The sequence below is a fragment of the Telmatherina bonti genome, assembly GCF_933228915.1.
Source record: "Telmatherina bonti genome assembly, chromosome: 8".
Lineage (NCBI taxonomy): Eukaryota > Metazoa > Chordata > Actinopteri > Atheriniformes > Telmatherinidae > Telmatherina > Telmatherina bonti.
The window spans coordinates 5,454,836-5,478,184 of record NC_136626.1 but is presented as its reverse complement, the minus strand read 5'-3'; the positions used below and the strand labels follow the sequence as shown (position 1 = coordinate 5,478,184).

Genomic DNA, 23,349 nt, shown 5'->3' with positions numbered 1-23,349 from the left:
CTTGGGCTCTGGAACCAGAACCCTCGAGAGGGGCTGGACTTTCTTCCACTCTGGAGTTGCTCATGGTGAGAGGCGCCGAGCAGGTGTGGGCATTCTCATCAGCCCCCAGCTTGGTGCCTGCACGTTGGGGTTTACCCCGGTGGATGAAAGGGTAGTTTCCCTCCGCCTCCGGGTGGGGGGACGGGTCCTGACTGTTGTCTGTGCTTATGCACCGAACAGCAGTTCAGAGTACCCACCCTTTCTGGAGTCCTTGGAGGGAGTGCTGGAGGGTGCTCCTTCTGGGGACTCCATTGTTCTGCTGGGGGACTTCAATGCTCACGTGGGCAATGACAGTGAGACCTGGAGGGGAGTGATTGGGAGGCATGGTCCACCCCCTCTGAACCCAAATGGTGTTTTGTTGTTGGACTTCTGTGCTCGTCATGGATTGTCTATAACGAACACCATGTTCCAGCATAAGAGTGTCCATATGTACACCTGGCATCAGGATTCCCTGGGCCGCAGTTCAATGATCGACTTTGTAGTCGTATCGTCGGACCTGCGGCCACATGCCTTGGACACTCAGGTGAAGACATGCCTTGGACACTCGGGTGAAGAGGGGGGCGGAGCTGTCAACTGATCACCACCTGGTGGTGAGTTGGCTCAGATGGTGGGGGAGGAAGCCGGTCCGAGCTGGCAGGCCCAAACGTGTTGTGAGGGTCTGCTGGGAACGTCTGGCTGAGTCCCCTGTCAGAGCGAGCTTCAACTCCCACCTTCAGCAGAGCTTCGAACATGTCCCGAGTGAGGCGGGGGACATTGAGTCCGAATGGGCTGTGTTCCGTGCCTCTATTGCTGAGGCGGCCAGCCGGAGCTCTGGCTGTAAGGTAGTTGGTGCCTGTCGTGGCGGTAATCCCAGGACTCGTTGGTGGACACCAGCAGTGAGGGATGCCGTCAAGCTGAAGAAGGAGTCCTATCGGGCCTTCTTGGCCTGTGGGACTCTGGAGGCAGCTGATGGGTACCGGCGGGCTAAGCGGCATACGGCTTCGGCTGTTGCCGAGGCAAAAATTCGGGCATGGGAGGAGTTCGGCGAGGCCATGGAGAAAGACTTCCGGACGGCTTCGAGGAGATTCTGGTCCACCATCCGGCGGCTCGGGGGGGGGAAGCAGTGCTCCATCAATACTGTGTACAGTGGAGGTGGGGAGCTGCTGACCTCAACTCGGGACGTTGTGGGTCGGTGGAGGGAATACTTCGAAGACCTCCTCAATCCTACCAACACGTCTTCCCATGAGGGAGCAGAGCTGGTGGACTCAGGGGTGGACTCTCCTATCTCTGGGGCTGAAGTCGCTGAGGTGGTCAAAAAGCTCCTTGGCGGCAAGGCCCCGGGGGTGGATGAGATCCGCCCGGAGTTCCTTAAGGCTCTGGATGCTGTGGGGCTGTCCTGGCTGACACGCCTCTGCAGCATCGCGTGGACATCGGGGGCAGTACCGCTGGATTGGCAGACTGGGGTGGTGGTCCCCCTTTTTAAGAAGGGGGACCGGAGGGTGTGTTCCAATTACAGGGGAATCACACTCCTCAGCCTCCCTGGTAAGGTCTATTCAGGGGTCCTGGAGAGGAGGGTCCGCCGGATAGTCGAATCCCGGATTGAGGAGGAGCAGTGTGGTTTTCGTCCTGGTCGCGGAACAGTGAACCAGCTCTATACCCTCTCTGGGGTCCTGGAGGGGGCATGGGAGTTTGCCCAACCAGTCTACATGTGCTTTGTGGATCTGGAGAAGGCATTCGACCGTGTCCCCCGGGGGCTCCTGTGGGGGGTACTCCGGGAGTATGGGGTACCGGACCCCCTTGTATGAGCTGTCCGGTCCCTGTACGACAGGTGTCAGAGCTTGGTCCGCATTGCCGGTAGTAAGTCCGATCCGTTTCCGGTGAGGGTTGGACTCCGCCAAGGCTGCCCTTTATCACCGATTCTGTTCATAACTTATATGGACAGAATTTCTAGGCGCAGCCGAGGGGTTGAGGGGATCCGACTTGGTGGCCTCAGGATTGGGTCCCTGCTTTTTGCGGATGACGTGGTCCTGTTGGCTTCATCTGGTCGTGATCTCCAGCTCTCGCTTGAGCGATTCGCGGCCGAGTGTGAAGCGGCTGGGATGAGAATCAGCACCTCCAAATCTGAGACCATGGTCCTCAGCCGGAATAGGGTGGATTGCCCTCTCCGGGTCGGGAGTCAGGTCCTGCCCCAAGTGGAGGAGTTTAAATATCTCGGGGTCTTGTTCACGAGTGAGGGAAGGATGGACCGCGAGATCGACAGACAGATCGGTGCGGCGTCTGCAGTAATGCGGACTCTGCGCCGGTCTGTCGTGGTGAAGAAGGAGCTGAGCCAGAAGGTGAAGCTCTCGATTTACCAGTCGATCTAAGTTCCTACCCTCACCTATGGTCATGAGCTGTGGGTCGTGACCGAAAGAAGGAGATCTCGTATACAGGCGGCTGAAATGAGTTTCCTCCGCAGGGTGGCCGGGCTCTCCCTTAGAGATAGGGTGAGGAGCTCGGTCATCCGGGAGGGGCTCAGAGTAGAGCCGCTGCTCCTTCGCATCGAGAGGAACCAGTTGAGGTGGCTCGGGCATCTGGTCAGGATGCCTCCTGGACGCCTCCCTGGTGAGGTGTTCCAGGCACGTCCCTCTGGGAGGAGACCCCGGGGAAGACCCAGGACACGCTGGAGGGATTATATCTCTTGGCTGGCCTGGGAACGCCTCGGGATCCCCCCCGCAGAGTTGGCAAATGTGGCTGGGGAGAGGGAAGTCTGGGCTTCCCTGCTTAGGCTGCTGCCCCCGCGACCCGACCCCGGATAAGCGGCAGAAGATGGATGGATGGATGGATGGATGGGATCCTGCAGGGTCTGGTAGATCTGGGATCCTGCCTGGTATGGTAGATCTGGGATCCTGCCGGTTCTGGTAGATCTGGGATCCTGCCTGGTCTGGTAGATCTGGGATCCTACCGGGTCTGGTAGATCTGGGATCCTGCCGGGTCTGGTAGATCTGGGATCCTGCCTGGTATGGTAGATCTGGGATCCTGCCGGTTCTGGTAGATCTGGGATCCTGCCTGGTCTGGTAGATCTGGGATCCTGCAGGGTCTGGTAGATCTGGGATCCTGCCTGGTCTGGTAGATCTGGGATCCTACCGGGTCTGGTAGATCTGGGATCCTGCCGGGTCTGGTAGATCTGGGATCCTGCCTGGTATGGTAGATCTGGGATCCTGCCGGTTCTGGTAGATCTGGGATCCTGCCTGGTCTGGTAGATCTGGGATCCTGCAGGGTCTGGTAGATCTGGGATCCTGCCGGGTCTGGTAGATCTGGGATCCTGCAGGGTCTGGTAGATCTGGGATCCTGCCGGGTCTGGTAGACCCTCTCCAGCCACTGATAGGACTTGCTTATATCGGCCACTTCGGTGATCTGCCGGTGGTACATCCCATGCAGGGGCTTTTCCTCCCATGATGGTTCTTCCATCTGGTGTTCCTCCAGACTCCATTGTCTGAGACATTCACTAAGTGCTTCATCCCTCGGTGCCCTCTTCCTGATGTATTCATGGAGCTTGGATGTTTGAGCGTGGATCGTGGTCCTGGTGGACTCCCTCTTTGTGCTGAGTGTGTTGTCCTGGGATGGAAGCCTCCATGCACAGTGAGCTGCTTCTGTTTTCAGGATCTAGATATTAATATGAAACTTTTAAAATCTGCTGGTAACGATGAAAACGGAAAGTTTTCAGGCTTTCTCCAGTAACATGTTGTTCTCCTCTACGTGAAGAAAAAGCAGTTTGTCAGGATAAATGTTGACGTTGCCATCAGATGGTGTCCATGGCAACGGTGTAAACATCATCTGAGCTGCAGCAGCTCAGAGCTTTACATCCTCTAACGCCGTCATTCAGCGTGGAATGGAGATTCATCCCACCTTAAACCTGCTTAACGGGGAGTAAAACCGCATGAGCGCGTTTCTGCTTCAGCACGTTTATAACATAGAATCCACGCGTGTGAGAGGCGTGTGTTCCTGCTGCCCTGAGCTCGGGGCGCGCTGTCAACATGGCCTCTAATCAGGTTAAGTTATTAAGACCTGGAACGGGGAGGGAAATGGGTCAGGAGGAGCTAAACGCAGAGAGAGAGAGAGAGAGAGAGGGGGGAGAACGTGAGGGATGGAGCTGGGCATCACTTTGCTTCAACGTATCAGCAGCAGCACATGCTGCCAAACATCCAGCAGAGCTCCCGGCTCCGTTATGTAAGATTTACTCTCCATAAACCAGGATTATTTGCTTGGCGGACAGACGGGGGATGCTGCAGCTTCGCTTTGTGAGACTCTGCCCGAAGCGTTTTCATCGGCCGCCTGGTCTTTGTGACTCTGTGGACGTGGAGGCTCCGGCCGTGGACTGATGAGGACTGAAAACACACAAACAAGCCGAAGAGAGAGGAAGTGCAGCTTTGTGAGGAAGGCTTGATACAGCCTCGCTCTTTCTCTGCTGCTGGTGGAGCGTGAAGCTACGAGCCCTCGGGACCTGGACATCCGTTTGTCCTTGGTCACCTGGGGGTGCTCCTGCTGTGAGTCGTGCTTGTTGGAAGCTCTTCTTCCTACTCAAGATTTCAATGGAAAAAGGAGTCCTTTAACTACTTTACTCCTGGATTAGAGTTGTTTTTCCTTCCTTGGTCTGGTCAGAGCTGCAGATTATCTGCTGCCCGTCTCCTCCTGAAGGAACATTTGTGTTGCCGCCTGTAATCTGTGTGGAGGTGTGTGCGTTCGTTGGAAGGCGGCCACCGGAATCCATCTCCCTGGGAAGCTGGGCCTAATCGGGATTTGCTGTGCTTTTCACCTGATCGCCTTGGTGCTCCGTCATCCCTCCATCCCCTCATCCCTCGCTCACGCTGCCAGCCTGTCGCTACAGAGAGGGTCAGGACCTCGGCCGCTGAGCCCATGAAAGGCTCGCCGTTTCCTCTGAGGCAAGCTGAGGGATGGGCGCGCTGTAGCCGGGTGGTGGCAGCGTGACGGAGGGGGATGGCGCCTCTGTGGAAGACCATGCTGTCGAAGAGTAGCCCGCTGTACCGGGATGCTCTGTTCTCCTTCTCCCTGTGGGAGTGGAAGGCTCAAGAGAGGGAGCTGCTGCTGCTGAGGAAGCACACCGACCGGGAGAGGAGGGCCATGCTCGCTCAGCTCGACAGGTAAGACCGGAAACACAATCTCTGCATGCTTCTTTCACGTCCATCAGAAACGTCTGGACGAGTCACGCACACGCCACCGTGGCTCGAACGCTCCACACATTCCCTCGCTGCAACGTGTGTCACGGTGGGATTCGTCCCACATTCCTGCCGTGCTGATCCCACCTCCTGCAGCGCCGCACGTTCCTTCTGCTGCTTCTACCAATAAAACCTAAAAACACCTGAGAGTCCTGCAGGTTTCCACAGTCCACACGTCTTCATCTCAGACCTGGTCCTGGTCTTCATCAGCAGGTCTTCCTGGAGGTCTGTCAGAGATTTTCCCTCCTTTCTGGTCCAGTTCTGTTTCCAGACCGGTTCCAGAGGATCGTCCCACGTAAAAAAGGTCTCTGGACTCGCAGAATAAACCGGGGTTGGGTTGGCGCCCAACTCTGCAAGGAACCAGTTCCAACTGGATCAGGTTTTTAGACAAGAACCAGGACCTGACAGATCCATCTGGACCTTCAGCTGATCCATCTATTGATGGCTGAAGTCTCATCAGAACTGGTCTCCATGGAAACGCGGCTTCAAGAAGCCAGAAAAGGCTGAGGTCACATGACCCAAGAAAGATGAGCGGAAAAAAGTCCTGGTTCTGAGGAGGATCCGTCCCTCCATCGGACCCAACGAGGTCCGATGGAGGGTCGGATCCTCCCCAGAACCCGGACCTCGTTGGGTCCGATGGAGGGTCGGATCCTCCCCAGAACCCGGAGTTGGGTCCGATGGAGGGTCGGATCCTCCCCAGAACCCGGAGTTGGGTCCGATGGAGGGTCGGATCCTCCCCAGAACCCGGACCTCGTTGGGTCCGATGGAGGGTCGGATCCTCCCCAGAACCCGGACCTCGTTGGGTCCGATGGAGGGTCGGATCCTCCCCAGAACCCGGACCTCGTTGGGTCCGATGGAGGGTCGGATCCTCCCCAGAACCCGGATCTCGTTGGGTCCAATGGAGGGACGGATCCTCCGCAGAACCAGGACCTCAGCGTAACAGGGACTATCTATACATACAATGGAATAAATCAAAACATCTAAAGAAAAGTTCTAGAAAGTCCTTCAAAGATCCTGGAGAACTGTTCCTGTGGACGACTTAAAGAGATCAATCAATCAAGATTTTTTTAATTCATTGATGCCGGGAGCATTCACACCTGGAAAGTCCACTAGATTCGGTCCGACTGTGGACTCGGCTCCGTTAAAAGGTGCAACATTCTTCTGGTCGTGTGAAGTTGTGTGAAGTGTGTGACTCGGGTCCGATCCGTTTCTTTGAGCCGACGTTTGTTTGCGACTTTCCCGGCAAACAGACGGGGGTTTGAATAAAATGGCTGCTGTGAAGCTCCCTCCGATGGTTCAGACTTTCAAGAAAACACCAACAAAGACTCACCCTGATGCATCGTTACGCATCCTCACCGGGCGCCAACCTCCGGCAGTTGAAGGTGAAGCCGAACGCTGCAGTTCCCTCATCATCAGTCGCAAAACTCGGCATAACTTGGGGTGTGTCCTTTGATTGACAGGTGCCCGATATCCCGCTGGATTTAGCTGGATAGCGGCGCGTCTCAGCTTCAGCCGTCCGTTAGCTGGTTAGCTCTAGCTTGGCTCAGTTAGCTCTTAGCTACAGGCAGCTCTGACTTGGATGGGTGTCAGTCACCATCCACGCCAACACCCACTTATTCATGGGCTAGAAAACATAAAAGGTTAAATAACAAACAAGTTTTTATTCATTACAGATAAAATTCTCAAGTTTAAGTTTAATTTATCAACATTATGATGGTAGAAGTCATGGAGCGGACTCTGAAATCAACTCTTACATGAAAGTTTTGTCTTTGTGTGTGTGTGTGTGTGTGTGTGTGTGTGTGTGTGTGTGTGTGTGTGTGTGTGTGTGTGTCAGAGCCTGGGATTGATTCAGATAACCTTAACCTCTGTGCATCAGCATGTCAGTGTTAATTAAATCATCCTCGGGGAACACAACTGGTGTCATGGCTGTCATGTTGCCCCGTACCCTCCCTGCTCCTCGTCGTCTTCCTTCGTTCTCTCCAACCGTGTCAGGGTGAATATGTTATCTGCGTTTCCCATGCAGTGTCATTGCTTTCAGTAAGAAGCTTCCATGAAGCGGGCAGGTGACTCACGCACCTGCTGCAGCTCTGCTCATTAATGCTGCTGATCCCTTCAGTCGCAAACAGCTGCTCTCTTTTCACACCGCGAAGAAAAGCTGCTTTTTTTCACCTCAATTTGCAGCCGGAAGTTCACGATAAAAGTTGATCATTCTGTTCCTGGCTGGTTCAGACGTGTCAGAAGCCTGAAGTGAGGTCGTCCAACAGTAAACTCTTTGACATGAATAAATGTTTGTGTTTCTGTGTGTTTGTGTGGACAGACTCAGTAAGGAGCTGCAGCAGAAAGACAAGGTCATCGAGTCTCTGCGAGCCAAACTCAACCAGCATCCCCATCGCTCGGACACGCCTTGCAGCAGCCACGCCCTCTCTGACACCACTGACCAATCAGATCGCATCTCCTACGTGTCGGACGAACGCGGATCCACCAACGAGGACCTGGAGTTGTGTTCTGATGTGGACAGTAGCGCTGAGCTGGGTCAGGAGGAAACGAGGACTTCGACAGCAGTCGGTGCAGGTGAGACAACCACCAGTGCCAGATCTAGAAGATTCTGCAAGCGGGGGGAGCATAGAGGGACTGGCGGGGCCGTTACAAGATGAGATTTAGGTGTTGCTTGCAGTTCTTAGTTTTTAGTCCTAATTTTTTCCAAACTACTGAAACACACACATCCCCATCAGCTCCACCTGTCCAACTTCCAGTTAAGGCTAATATCTAATCAGCCAATCACATGGCAGCATGTAGTCGTGCTGAAGTTTAAAATTCAGATTCAGTAAGATTCAGATCCCAATTGAAGGGTCCCAAATAAGTAGGACCCGTCTGTTTTCTCCTGTAGAAATGCAAAGCAATAAGATGTGTGCCAACCCATCCTGTTGGTGGAAGTGGGTTCCCTGAGTACCAGCATGACCTGGTTTAACCTCCACAGCCTACCTGAGTCCTGCTGCTGACCATGTCCATCCCTTTATGAGCACAGTGTAGCATCTTCTGATGGAAACTTCCAGCAGGATGATGCACCATGTCACAGAGCTCACATCATCTCAGAACCAGGCAAAGTTCCTGACACAAACACAGCAGACCCAGAAGACTATAAGCAGCTCTACTGGCTGAAACGATGAAGGTGGTCCCAACATAGAGCCTTGTGGGACTCCAACAGAGCAGCTTTGGGACGTGGTGAAATGGGAGCTTCTCATCATGGATGTGCAGCTGACGAAATACATGATTTTCTATCCCAGTTAGTTTTTTTTCTGCATGTTTATCCTGGTAGAGGCTGACACGGTTCTTGTTTATAAATGAGGAAACAGGAGTTTCTGGAAACTTCTTTCAGCAGGTTCACACCAAACTTCTGCCGTGTTGGTGTGTCTGCAGCATCCATCATGTTCCTCACCTGACTGCTGATTCTTTTCATTTCTAGATTGTCATTCCCACCACGACGCCTTGTCACGCCATCCATCTGTCCCGTCATCCCTCTCCTCATCCCACCAGAGCTGTCCCAGCATGCACTGCCCCAGCTCGCCACTCAAACCTGCAGATGTGCAGAGCCAGACAGGTAGGAGGAGCTCTGTGGGCGGAGTTTCTGTCTGACTTCACCTTTTCAGTGTCTCCCTCTTCTTTCCCAGCTCCAGCCTTCAGCTCTACTCCCTGCCACCTTCCACCTTCCTCTTCTTCCTTCCGTCCTCACCCCTCAAACCTGCGAACCCGTTACCAAAGCCGCGGGGGGGTGGCTTTCTCCCTGGCTGAGGTGCACCAAGAGCTGCAGATGTTGCAGAAGCAGCTGGAGGACAAAGCTAGTGCGTCAATCTGACGGTTTCTGCTTGTTTTTCTGTAACCGAGCGTTAAACGTAACAAACTAAACGTGTGTTTGTGTGTGAGGCGTAACAAGCTCGTAAGGAATGCAGAACTCGGAAGTGTTCAATAATTTTATTGGCAGTTTAAGTTAAAAGTTGTCTCGTCAATTGAAATCAAATAATGAAACGAATGGATGCGGTACCGCTTGAAATGCTTTATAACTGCATGCTAATCCCCTGAAGTTTAACGCAATTAGCATGTTCCAGACTTCCTGAGGCATGTTTTTATTGTATGAGACACCTTCCAGTAAATGACCTAAGAGTTCAGGAAACTGATAAATACTCTGCATGCAGTTTTATCTTCAAGTATTCTGCAGTTTGGGGACAATCTCATCTCAAGCCGTGTTGAACTTTTCCAGGTTGTTAAAACACAAAGTTGGAAACGCTGTCACTCCTCTGAGTTTAGTTCAATTTTAAATTAAACATTAGCAGCTGATGTTTTTATGTGGATGAGCAGAGTAATCCCTCAGTGTTATCCAGGATTTCTGCTCTGAATCTGCAGTTCTACCAACAGTTTCAGAAAGACTAGCTGTAGAAGCTAAATGAGAACTCCCACAGCTAGCACACGACTCCGCTAATTCAGCTAATCTTGACTACCTGCTGGGTGAGCAGTTAATTCATCTGAGGAACCCATTAATTGTGCAACTAGCAAACTTTAGGGGGTATTTGCAGTCTGGGCTAAAAAAAAAAGTGGGGCTGAGTGACAAGCTGCAACCTTCAGCTGTGCTAACTCTCAAGAAGTTAGCAATGCTAATTCTCAGGAGCCAACAGAAACAAGTCTGGCTCCCAAAGCCAACATGCTTTCTGAAGATGAGTTCCCCATCAACTCCGGGTCTTTCAAAGAATTCACTTGTTATTTATTCAACCTTGATTTTACCAGATAAAACATCAAGAACAAATTTTTAATGAATCAGTTGAGCTAGTTCTTATGCTAACACGGTACCAGCTCCTATTAGCTGCAGGAGTTCTGGTTCCTGCTAGCGCAGCCAGGGCACAGTTAGCCTCTAGAGCTAATCTGGTTCAGAGATGTAATAGCTTCTGGTTCCTAAAGGCAGAAACTTCCAGACTGTTTAAAGTGGAGAAATGATCTGTGGTTTGTAAAGTTAGAGATGAATGATTTCAGCTGTAATAAGGGAAGACGGGGACGTCAACTGAAAATCCAAAATGAATTCTCATAATAAAAAAAAGAGTTAAAAAAAAAACGTATAAATGTGTTTTAAACTGAATTAAAGGAGACACTTTAGTTTATATAAAGCTGTTTATGGAGACTTGGTAGATAAAATACAATCAGAAAAGTCAGATGGACCTAATCTCATGGAATAACTCGCTGCAGATTTTTCTTTCAGAAGCTTCAAAATGTCAGATTTTTAGGTTTATTACTGACTGCATGATCACAAGTAAATATAAAATATTTAATCTTGATTTAGAAAAACGAGGCAGTTCAAAAGACAGAAGTCCATAAACTTCGGTTTCTGAAAGTTCTGGTGAACATCATTATCTAATTGCTCTTATTATATAACTGCTGATAACTTTTAATAAGTTCCAGCTTTCCACCTCTGATGTGAAGTTAATGCAGCGTGATGTGATGGGAGGGCTGGATAATTCCTCCCTGAACCAGAACTGTCACGTAACAGAACCTGACAGATCCAAATGGGTCATTGAATGCAGCGTTTTTCAGACTGAGGACGTTTGAAACAAAATGGAAAGTGGCGCCATGTTGGAGTTTTTGAGGTGTTCTGTTCAGTATGCTCTGAAACAGAAGAGAGATTTCATATGTCTCTTTTAAACCCTGAAGTTTGCAAGTTGATGCTGTTCAGTGTTCGGCAGGTCATGATTCTAAACGTTAGCTATACGCCAAACTAGCCTAAAGAGTTGGGCTGCTGCTGCTTTATGCAGAATAAAACACCACATTTTTTTCTGTTTGTGACTTTAGGATCTCACATTCCTAAGATTGTCTGTTTTTCTGTTTGTGGATAAACAAGTAAAATAATCCCCTCACAGAAAAATGACATGTTCCACATGGGAACATGTCATTTTCCACATGAAAGACATACTATGCACAAGAAACAAAAAAACATGTGATAGTCTTCACATGTTGTGACACTGAAATGTTCCAAAACCTCATTTTGCCATGTGTAAAACATGTTTCACATGTGCAAGCCGATGGGGTTACATGTGAAACCCGTGTGGTTTTTCTGTAAGCGTGTTAGGGAAAAGGGAGACATCAGAATAAGAGAAATGTTTTGTTGTTGTTGAGCTCAGTTTTTGTCTTTGCAGTTTGATCAGAGCTCCAGCGGCTGAATCAACTGGACAGTTTGTAAGTCTGGCAGTAAAAGTCCGGTTTATAAGCTCGTAACAGCCAGATTGTTCTCAGGACTTTGTAAAGCTGCAGTCTGAACTGAAAGACATTTGGGTCATGAAACTGCTTCTTGTAGATGAACTGGTCGTCCCGTCTTTGCTTCCTCCGTCTCGTCTCTCTGTAACAGCTCGTACTTTCTTTCTCATTAAATGATGCTTCTTCACATGATGCTTAATGAAGCCGGGGATCCAGTTGGAGGACAGTTTGCTCTGATCTGAAACTACAGATGAGAGTTGAAGCTCTGAGAAACTCCAAACCAGACACATTTGATTCAGCTAATTAAAGCTGTCCTAAATGTCAGGAGAAATCCTTCCGCTCTTCAGTCCTCTCCTTCCTCTGGGGCTCTAACACATGAATGCTACTACGTTTTTCTTTATTAGCATATCCATCAATGCTGTGCTTACTGTCCCTTCCTCTACAGGGTTTTCCACTCCCCAGTCCAGACCTCTTCAGGGATTCCTTTTTGGTCACCAGCAGCCGGCAGATTCCTCTGGTTTCCTGCCGTTATCCTACCAGAGTTTCCAGCCTTCTCCTTTCACCAGAGCACCCAGCAGCAGCAGCCTGGATGCTAACCTGGCCATGAAAACAGGGGTCAGCGTGCTGGAGAGCAGTGCTTTCTGGGATAGGACCTATGGTACCAGACCTACGAGACTTGGAGCAGACCTGTCATCCGGATCATCCGGGTACCAGTCAGGAACCAGCCACACAGGTGAGATGTGTAATCTCTGACATTTAGATAATAACCCCGGTCCATATGCAGAAATGGTATTATTAGTTAGCACCGAGCGGCCCATGGGTAAGAGCGAACTGATCTTACCTGGAGCTAACCAGCTAATGGAGGTAGGCAGGTTGAAGCTAAGGCGTGCTCTTAGCTCTGAGCTGTCTGGGCTACAAGTAGCTCAGAACTAGCAGAGCTACCGTGGAACTTCTCAGCGCTAGAGGAGGCCGTTTGGCTCCATCACACCTGATTCATGTGGATGAGTCGTTGTGCAGAACTGGATCCACATCCAGCCTTTGTTCCTGATGCAGGTTCAGACCTGATGAAGGAGCACCTGAAGGAGATCCGGTGCCTGAGACAGAGACTGGAGGACTCCATCCAGACTAACGACCGCCTCCGACAGCAGCTGGAGGAGAGACTAGCTCGCACAGCTACAGAAAAAGGTTACACACATAATAACACAATTTGTTGCCTTACACAAATAAAAATGTTTTGGATTTCTTTTACCGTTTATTAGATACTCCAGTGTTGATCAGGACCACGTTCAGGAATCCAGACCACAATAACTGGTTCAGTTTCCACAAAGGTCGAGAGCAGAGACTGATGTGACTGTTCATGTTTGTTTTAGCCAGAATGTAAAACTGTAAGCTGAAACAGAGAAGACCTCAGTGCAGACTCACTGGAGAGCCTAGTCGATGTCGTCGTATTGTCACATAGAACTAATGTTGAGGCTGTGATGTCATGTGAATACTACCGACATATGGCTTACACTATGGCTAGCAGACATTCCAAATACCTTATGGCTGGCAGACCTTACGGCTGGTGGAAGTTATGGCACTAGCGGACATTGTAGCTAGCAAATGCTATTGCTAGCAGATGGCTGGCAGACGTTATGGCGAGTGGATGTTATGGCTAGCTTGTGTTATGACTAGCAAACATTACCACTATTGGATGTTATAGGTAACTGGTGTAATTGCAAGCAGATGTCATGGCAGGCAGGAGTTATGGCTAGCTGATGTTAAGGCTAGCGAAGATTATGACTAGAGGATAATATGGCGAGTGGATGTTATGGCTAGCTTGTGTTATGACTAGCAAACATTACCACTATTGGATGTTATAGGTAACTGGTGTAATTGCAAGCAGATGTCATGGCAGGCAGGAGTTATGGCTAGCTGATGTTAAGGCTAGCGAAGATTATGACTAGAGGATAATATGGCTAGTGGATGTTATAGCTGTCTGATGTTAATGCTAGCGGAAGTTTTGGCGAGCAACCATTACAGCTAGCAGCCCTTATATCTAGTGGACCATGTGGTTTGCAGATGTTATGGCTAGCAGACGTTTGGCCTGCCAGAAGTTATGGCTAGCAAACATTATGGCTAGAGGACCTTTTGGCTAGCAGACGTTATGGCTGGCAGATGTTATCGCTAGCAGACCTTATGGCTGGCAGGCGTTATGGCCTGGCAAATATTTAGGCTAGCAGACATTATGGCTGGCAGATATTTTGGCTAGCGAACCTTATGGCTGGCAGACATCAAGGTTAGTGTAAGTTTTGGCTAGCAAACATTATGATTAGCGGACCTTATTGCTGGCAGATATTAAGGCTATCGGACTTTAGGGCAAGCAAACATTACAGCTAGTGGACCCTATGGCTGGCAGGTGTTATGGCTTGCTGATATTTTGGCTAGCGAACCTTATAGCTGGCAGACGTCATGGCGAGGAAGTTATGCCTACCACATGTCATGCTAGTTGATTTTATGGCTAGAGAACATCACTGCTTTTGTATGAAACCTGGTGACATTAAAATAATGGTTCCTCTGTCTCCTTTTCCTCCACAGGAACTCCCACCAACATCTACATCCAGGGCCTGGACTCGGTCAGCCAGCTTTCCAGTGAGGTGAGATTCCTAAAGGAGGAAAACATGAGTCTGCAGACCCAGCTGAAGCAGGCCACCAAAGGTACTGATGCTTCCCTCCACCACCTGCATAAAATATTCCTCTTATTATTGAGAAAAAAAAAAAATCTGATTTTTATTATTTACTCTCTAGTTATCATCAACAAAGTTAAACCAACATTTTAACCTTAGTTTGCACCATGTATGCTACAATAAACCTAATTTACATAAAATTATTCCTCATATTTTAGTTATAACTTGTGGAATTATTAATTATTTTCAGGATAAGAATGATCAGAAGCGCATATGTTAATGCATTATGACTGATGATGTCAGCATTTTTCTCCTTTTTATGAAAGATGTGAAACTTTACTGGCTGATAGTGACTATCTGTCATGTATCTCCTGCAGACAGCAGCACTGAGGTGGAGCAGCTGAGGGAGGCCATGCTGCTGGAGCGGTCCAGGCTCAAGGAGGCGGAGCTAGATGCAGAGAGGTGGGTGGAGCAAAGCAGGAAGCTGCAAACGGAGGCTGAAGCTCGCGGTCAGGAGGTGGCGCAGCTGAAACAGGACAGACAGAAGAACCTGGAAACCATCAACAGGTTTGTGTTGGACCACATCCCTTCAGCTGGATCTTCTAGTCCTGGATGTGTCTTTGAGCTGCGTGTCTGTGTGGACAGGCTCCAGCACGACGTGAGCGTCCTCCGACAGCAGCTGGACGAGAGCCGAAGTTTGGTCCGGTCTCTTCAGTCTGACCTGCAGGTGTATCGCAGAGTGTGTGAAGTCGCTGCAAACACACACTCCGGTAAGAATCACCAGCCAATCGGCTGCTTGTCTTCATTCTCGGTTTGTGGTTTCCATGGTTACAAGCCATGTAGGACGACCAATGCTGGTCTCCGGGATCATGAGACCTCCATGACAGGGACGGTCCTTTACACTGAAGAATCATTTCTCCAGGTTCTTCCCACAGATTTCTGTAGTCAGGATGTGGACGCACCTCGTCCTCCTGGCGTCTCGGTTAGCTCGGTGTGACGAGGACGGACAGCAGGACGTTGTTTGGGAGACAGAAGGAGATATTTCCTGAATCCGCCAGGGCTGAAATGTTTCCATCTTCTCATCCTAACAGGTCTGATGAGGGACGGCGTCCAGGTGGGACGCTTCGATCCCAAAGAGCTTCATGTCCAGCTGGAGCAGCAGCTGATTGGACAGAGCGGCGCCCGTCCCAGAGCCGCCCGACGGCTCTTCAGCGGTCAGTTTGTCTCACATCTAAAAACAGGAAAGAAAAGCTGGAACTTCCCAGGAATTCATGCTGGACTTTTGTCTCCACAGACAATGTCTCGTCTCCTCCGGTGAGGGACGCCGGATTTGTCCGTCCTTCATCCCCTCAACGGTCCGGTCAGAGACCGGAGGCGAGATCAGCTGATCAGGGTGAGGCGCTCAGATCTGCCTGTTTTCCAGGGTTTTCAAGACATGACGAGTTTTCAAGAGTTTTCCAGAATTTTCCAGAAATTTCCAGTTTCCAGGGTTTTCCAGAATTTTCCAGGGTTATATAAGAGGGAAGGAAAGGAATGAATGAATTAGCTCACGAATAGATACGTATGTAAACAAATAAACGGGTAAGTAATTAATAAAAAAAATCATAATAAAAGTATATATTTCACTGAGTAATTAGATAAATACATTTATTACATATTTAAATGATTTTACAAAAGGAATGACAAAAAAAAAGTTACATGAATAATTATTGAATAAAAATATAAATAAGTCAAGAAGTAAATAAATCAGAAGTTAAATAAATAAGAGTTTTCTGGCGTATTTACAGGAATATAAACATAAATATGCAGGTGGTCAAAGAAAATCAAAGAAATAAATATTTTAGAAAAACTTTAGAAAGGAAGATAAAATCAGATAAAAATGCGATTAAAGCAGGAGAAAACCTGATGCATGAATCATTCATTCTTCCAGATTTAAATGGGATGTTTTTAATAATTATTTTATTCCTAATTTCTCCGTTTTCCTCCTCAGCATCTCCGACTCTTCAGCGTCGAGCCTCCAACGGTTCTCACGCCGACCGCCGTGGTCGCCACGTGCTCAGCCACGGCGAGGACTTCGAGGCTCTGCAGCAGCAGCTCCTGCAGGGGAGTTCGCTCCTCCTGCAGATGGAGCATGTCCTACGTTCTCTGAACGCCTCACAGGAGACTCACCTGCTGCAGGTGAGAGGAGGAGGAAGCAGGGATGTTCCTCGGATTGGGCGGATTCCTTTATTCCAGGTTTTCACGCTGGTCTCTCTTCGGTTTGACCCATAAATGTCTGAACACAGCTTCCAGTAAATCAGTGCAACTGTTTGGGCTGATTCAGCCTTTCTGGCGTCTTTATTCTGTGTTGGAATAAAGACAGATGTTTTTGTGGGACGCTTTTCTGATTTTTCACCTCCTGCTTTCTTATTTGTCAGAACTTGGATTTGGGATGTTTTGGAAAGCTGCTGTCGGACACGAAAACTCTGAAACAGATCCTGCAGGAGGTCGATTCCCTGCTCCGGAGGTTCTGGAGAGCAGCTCTGCCCGACTCTGAAGAGACCAATCAGGTGAGATCAGGTTTCCAATTAGTTTGATTTAAAGGGACATGCAAATGGACGGTTTCCAGTTTAACAACACAATGAAATATTGTCCAATATGATACGAAACAATTCAATTTGACACACAACAATACGATGCAAGATATTATATAATATGATAGAATACAATACAGTACAACACGATACAATGAACAGCACGATACAATACTTTATGATACAGCATAATACAGTACGATGCAATATGAAACACAATAGGATACAATACAATAAAGTACAATAAAATATGATACAACACGGTACAGTTCAATACAATGTGAAACAATATGAAACAATACGATATTAAATGATTCAATATGTTACAGTACAACATGAGACAAGATATTATACAATATGAAACGATAAATATGATATATTACGAGACATATATAATACAAAACAATACAATATTATATGTATGATGTATGACATATGATACGATAATAACATGCAACATGACCTGATTCATCATTTTTCTGGCCTCAGGGAGCAGTTAGTGGTGAAGGGCCCTGTTAGGGTCCCATTGTAGGTCAGCTGGGGACTAAAACCCAGGTTTTCCAGGGTCATGCCCACATCTGCAACTACTACACCATTACCCCACTGACATAATAATAATAATAATGATGATAATAATAATAATAATAATAATAAATAATAATAATTTCATTTTTTGGTGCCTTTCCATACCCAAGTCGCCTTACAATATAAGAAAAATAAATTAGATAAAAATGAAAACATTAGGACGAGTCAAACAAAGCAGGCGGTTAAAAGGTATGTAATGTAAGCGACATGTGATACCAGACAATATCTTACGGTGTGTTCAGACCAAACGCGTTTTGAGCATCGAGAGCGGCAGGTTTCCATGTAAAGTCTATAGGGAGGTGCGGCAAGGGGGCGTCGAGCTTTCTCGTGTTTTGAGCGTTGGCGTTCTGCGCGGAACGCGCCGAAAATTTAAGCAGCTCCTGGAGGATTCCTGTGGTGAACCCAGACACGGGGCGGAGATGCGATTACTCCGGGCAATATTTAGGATAGCCATTCCTTGATAAAAAGCTGAATGTTACTGATCTGGCATCGTAGCAGGATACGTTGCCTAGCAACGCTTTGTTTGGCTCTCTGCTGAGTGCGGCCCTTGTTGCATTAACAGTGACTATCACTGCCCTACGACGCTCTCTAGCTTTCCTTATTGAATAAAACCAAGCCGTCTCTCTACTGAATCCGCCGTCATTCAGACTGACCGGAAGGAAAGCTCCGCCTCCCTCCTCTCTTTCCCGCCGCGTTTGCCGCTCGCTCCAGACACACAAGCGGTAAACGCGGCAGGAGCGTTGGGAGCGTTTTGGGCGTCTGACACAAAAGTGTCAGTTTAGTGAGCAGCGTCGAGCGTTCATTTGGTCTGAACGTTGGCCTGAACACACCAGTGTCACAATATGTTGCGTCACGATATGTCACGCTACGCTATGTTACGGCACATTACGTTACGGCGCGTTACGTTACAATACACTACGATGTGATACATTACGATACGGTATGATGCAGTACATTAAGATATGTTGCGTTAAGACGTGGCTTTGTTGATTCACCATGCCATACATTACTTTGTTACTTTAGATTATGTCACACAACATTGGTTTATATTGCGATACAATATGACATGATACAATATGTTGTGTTACGATATGTTACGTTACGATTTGTTGCTTTAGAATGTAATTTTACGTTACAATGTTACATTACGTTATTTTGCCATACAACATGTTACTTTCTGTTACATTATCCTACGTTGGTTTATGTTGTGATACGTTTTGACATACGGTACGTTACCATACATTATGATACGATATGCTACATAACGACACATTATGTAACTGTATGTTGCGTTACGTCACATAATGACAAGCAATAAGTCATGTTTTGTGTATATTTCTTCCCAAAGTGCGACATTTGGTGGAAATAGCTGTTAGCATTTCCTGCTTCTGCCTCCTAACAGATGAATTGATTGATTAGTTGTAAACATCCCGAATCAATCTACACATATATTTATATATTTGATGATAAGTCGGAAACTTTCTGTGGCTGCTGCATGTTGAATTGTCCTGGCTCGTACCCGTTACGCAGACCTGAACGTGTTTGAACCTTGACGGTGTGTTTATGTGTGACGTTTAGCAGGAGGAGCTCGTTTCTCTCCGTCTGAAGCTCGCAGAGCGAGAGCAGGCTCTAAAGGACACCATGGAGAGGCTGAAGAGCTCCAACCTCAGCAAAGACAGCATGGAGCGCTTCATAGTGAGCCAGCGTGAGTCCTTCTTCTTCTGGGTTGTTTTTAACGGCAGGATCGTCATGGCAACTCTTCCTGATCTCAGTCTCGCTCTTCTGTTTGCTGCTTTAGTGTCCAGAACGCGCGACGTCTTGAAGAAAGCCAAGACCAACTTAGAGGTGAGTTTAGGACGTCTGACCGCTGATGGCGGTGAGGATGATGACGATGACAAAACCTTCCTCATCTTCTCCTTTTCTCCTGTTTCTCCTTCCTGATTGGCTGAGTCTCCTCAGGAGAACAAACTCAGGATCTCCTCCCTTCGCCAGTCCTCTCTCTCAGTTCCTCCGTCCTTCCCTTCCTCCTCTTCCTCACAGCCCTGGCCTATTAAAGGTACATTCCTCCGGTTTGCTCTGCAGTCTAGCAGCAGCGTTATCAGAGTTTCTTCATCATTATTGGCTGTTTTTCTGCATCTTCTTCCTCCCACCGCGTGCATGACGCTGAATTTAACTTTATTTGTACGTCACATTTCATGCAGAAGACGGTTCTACGTGTTTTACCTAAAACATGGAAGCAGGAAGCAACAAAACAAACGTCAAAAGAAATGTAATGGAAAAAAAGCCAAAATAAAGTGAAATTAACGTTTTTTCATCGAATCTGGAACCAAAACGTAGACCTGGTCCTGATGACCTGAGAGATCCAGTGGCTTCATAACGATCCAGAAGATCCTGAATGGATTCTGGTTGGACCTGTACGATCCAGGTTCCTGGTCTCGGTGAGGACTGGACCTGTACGATCCAGGTTCCTGGTCTCGGTGAGGACTGGACCTGTACGATCCAGGTTCCTGGTCTCGGTGAGAACTGGACCTGTACGATCCAGGTTCCTGGTCTCGGTGAGAACTGGACCTGTACGATCCAGGTTCCTGGTCTCGGTGAGAACTGGACCTGTACGATCCAGGTTCCTGGTCTCGGTGAGAACTGGACCTGTACGATCCAGGTTCTTGGTCTCGGTGAGGACTGGACCTGTACGATCCAGGTTCCTGGTCTCGGTGAGGACTGGACCCGTACGATCCAGGTTCCTGGTCTCGGTGAGGACTGGACCTGTACGATCCAGGTTCCTGGTCTCGGTGAGGACTGGACCCGTACGATCCAGGTTCCTGGTCTCGGTGAGGACTGGACCTGTACGATCCAGGTTCCTGGTCTCGGTGAGGACTGGACCTGTACGATCCAGGTTCCTGGTCTCGGTGAGGACTGGACCTGTACGATCCAGGTTCCTGGTCTCGGTGAGGACTGGACCTCTCGGTGAGGAGGGGATTGGTTGTGTGGCAGCAGCCTGACATTCATCAGGCCTTCTCATTGGCTGATTTAAATCTTGCTGTTTAATTAAAGTCTTTTATTTTGATGATCATTTTGGTGCGAACGACTTCAGTTTTAGAAAAATCTTTATTTACGGTTTAATTCACAGAAAAGCGACTTTTTTGCAGAAGAAATCAATTTAATTTGGGTGAAATGAGCTAAAAACGGGAATTTTTACCTGAAAACATCGTTTAAAGTTAGAACAACGTACTTACCAGGAAACAAGACGAATTTAATGAAAATCTAAACCAGACTAAAATCTCTGATCGGGTCTAAAAATTTCTCCAGGTATCGTCCGATCCAGCAGGGAAGTGTTCCTTTGTCATTGTTTTATGTTCTATGTTGTTTATGTCTGTTTATGTAGACATGCGACGGGTTTGCCTTTGTGTATTTTTGTGCAGCTTGATGCACTTTTTTCTAAAGTTGCCTTGCCTGAAAAAGGAACTACCTGGAGCCGGAAGAGCTGACTCTTCTAAGAGAACCAAATCAAAAGAACCGATTCTTCAATGAATCTGAACTTCCCATCAGGGATTGATTGATTGAAAAGTTCATTTGAACATAACAAAATCTAAAAACAAAAACAAGAAAAACAAGAAAGAAGACCAAAAAACAAAACAAAACAGAAATAAAAGATGACAAAATGGTTGCGTTTATGTCGAACAGGATTTTATTGTTTATTTATTATTTAAAGTATCATTATTTTTATTATTCTTTTTATTTATAACCATAACCCCACATTTGTTTTATGTTTTTACTTTTAGATAAATTCATTTTATTTGAATTAACTTTATTTCTACGTATTTCAGTAACAATCTCATTTATTTAATTGTGTTTTAATTCTCATTAAACACAAACGAAATGACCAAACCTGCAACTTTTAATCTGTGGCACGTGTTTCCTCACGATTTATTTTATTTTTATCATCTCGTTTCTTCACCGAAACGACTCTGAACAGGAAGATCTTTGCTGTTTTTTCTTTTTAATCAACGGTTTATTATTTCTGCTTTCACACTTAAAGTTAAACAGTGAAGTAAATAAAAGTAAACATTTTTCCGTTTTGCGTTTCAGGTGAAAACGACGGAGGCTTCGGTGAGCTCGCCTTCTCTCCTGGTTGGTGTGTCCTGACACCTCCACCTTCATCCTCCAGCTCCTCCTCTTCCTCCTGCTCTGCTGTCCACCATCGCCCCCTGCAGGCGGTCTTCCTGTAGTCGCCGTCTCCAGCTCGGACCGAACACGTCTGGCGGATTTGTAGCTTCTCATAAACAGATGAACTCGACAGGCGACACCAGCGAAGAAACGAGGCTTCCTGTGTGTCTGCTTTGTGTACAGAGCGTGTGATTGGTCGAGCAGCTTGTGGAAACAAAGCCATACGTCCTGTCAAGACAGCACGTCTGTTTTTATCATAAAACTGTCCCACAAAGACCTACTACTGAAACATGAAGATGGAGGTCCGAAGCTCCTGAAATAAAACTAGAAAAAAAAAAACCTAAAACTGATTAACAAGCCAAACAGTTATAGCTGAAAAATCTGTTTATTCATGTCCGTGTTTAGGTGTCGATCACATGACCTTCACATAACGAGGCAGACATGCTGAGAAAAATATAAAAACAGCAAGAAATAAAGTTGTTTGGAGAAAAAATGAATTAATTAAAATGTTTATTAATTTAAATTAAAACAGCTGAAAAGGGGTGTTGAACATCAACATCTTTTATACATTATTTATTGGAAAAATATATTTTCAAAGATATTTTGTATAAATTACAGGCATAATAATTGGCTTATATAATTAGATAATAACATGTATTGATTAGGATTAGTTAAAATTAATAGATGCTTCATTAAAAATTAATTCTTTCAGTTCTCCTCTTGGATAAATAAAGTATTTTTCATTTTATTCTGTTTAATTTCTTAAGCCATTTTTATATTTCTTTCTCATATTTTTTTTGGCACTTTTGGACCTCCGTACTTTCTTCTTATTTTTCCACATTTCTCCATATTTTTCTGCATCTAACAGAATAGCTTCTAAGTGTTCAGGCCAGATGAAAAAACGCTGGATTTGCAGCATCTTTTTCAGAAAACGAGCACATTTTTCCGCCACATTTCACAGGATTTTAGTTTTTTAAGCCAACTGTCCAAAAACACCAACATTTCTTCCAACAGAAATACGGTAAAAATGGAATAAATGTTTATATGTTCTATAAATTTAGACTTTAAGTTTTGTTGTTGGTGACAATCACGCATCTGTTCCAGATGTTCTGAGAGGAATCCGGCTTTGCTGTGCAGCTGCTCCCCTCCTGCTTTGTGCATGAAGCGAAACTTTCCCAGAGATATGCAAACCGTTCGGGTGACTGTGCAATAAGAGCCTTTCTCCTGGAAACTGTAGGCCTGGATGTCCAAGTGCCATGACGTCTGTTTTAGCTCTTAGACTAAATTTATTTCCACAAACGTCTGGACGAAAGCGTCAGATTTAACATTTAAATAAAAAAAATTTTAAAAAGCAAAATACCAGCGTAAACTTTTATTTTAGAGGAACCAAAGTGGACGACTGTCTGTCCTCCGATCAGGTGTAGAAAGACGTAGAATTTCCCTCTGAGTGTGTGTGGCTCCTGTTTGTACATATTAAAGGGTGTGTTTGCTGCTGTGAGAGAAAGCTGGTCTTTGACCAGACGTATTTTTATGCATGTTCAGTTTGTTCAGATGTTTTGGGGTAAACAGGAAAAAGCTTTGTAATAAAGGGAAAAAAACAAATTTGCTCCATTTGTCGTGTTTTACTGGATGAATGATCGTTGTGGCGGATTGTTACTGAACTGAAAACTGTGAATAAAATCTGCAAACTCGTTTGAATGATCTCCATCAAACATCCACTGGCGTCCACTGTGGTGGCATCAGAGCTTTGTGTCTTTTAATCTGTAGTTTGCACTTCAGGGCCACCGTAGAATCCAGCCCAACTAAACAGATCGTCCCAATGAAGTCCTGTCTGCTTCTCTGTGTTTCTGTCTCTTCCATTTCCAAATGGGGAGCTGGAGGAAGACCAGCAGAAAG

At 47.0% G+C, this 23,349-nt stretch overlaps 1 protein-coding gene across 3 annotated transcripts in view; it reads left to right on the top strand.

Annotated features, from left to right (window-relative positions):
* Positions 1 to 23,054, top strand: part of pde4dip (phosphodiesterase 4D interacting protein) — a gene marked incomplete at its 5' end in the record, with an annotated part of 75,832 nt that extends 52,778 nt beyond the window's left edge. For 2 of the 3 annotated variants that reach the window (XM_079244918.1, XM_079244916.1), the window contains 16 exons: positions 7,552 to 7,805; positions 8,698 to 8,832; positions 8,903 to 9,073; positions 11,911 to 12,198; positions 12,519 to 12,650; positions 14,043 to 14,162; positions 14,509 to 14,698; positions 14,777 to 14,901; positions 15,223 to 15,345; positions 15,426 to 15,524; positions 16,122 to 16,309; positions 16,549 to 16,680; positions 18,868 to 18,994; positions 19,088 to 19,134; positions 19,249 to 19,345; positions 21,376 to 23,054. In XM_079244918.1, coding sequence (XP_079101044.1) covers positions 7,552 to 7,805; positions 8,698 to 8,832; positions 8,903 to 9,073; positions 11,911 to 12,198; positions 12,519 to 12,650; positions 14,043 to 14,162; positions 14,509 to 14,698; positions 14,777 to 14,901; positions 15,223 to 15,345; positions 15,426 to 15,524; positions 16,122 to 16,309; positions 16,549 to 16,680; positions 18,868 to 18,994; positions 19,088 to 19,134; positions 19,249 to 19,345; positions 21,376 to 21,515 — 2,368 coding nt within the window. In that variant the 3' untranslated portion in view covers positions 21,516 to 23,054. The remainder of the gene's footprint in view (positions 1 to 7,551; positions 7,806 to 8,697; positions 8,833 to 8,902; positions 9,074 to 11,910; positions 12,199 to 12,518; positions 12,651 to 14,042; positions 14,163 to 14,508; positions 14,699 to 14,776; positions 14,902 to 15,222; positions 15,346 to 15,425; positions 15,525 to 16,121; positions 16,310 to 16,548; positions 16,681 to 18,867; positions 18,995 to 19,087; positions 19,135 to 19,248; positions 19,346 to 21,375) is intronic. The other variant, XM_079244917.1, reaches the window with a different exon arrangement.
* Positions 23,055 to 23,349: the final 295 nt, after the last annotated feature.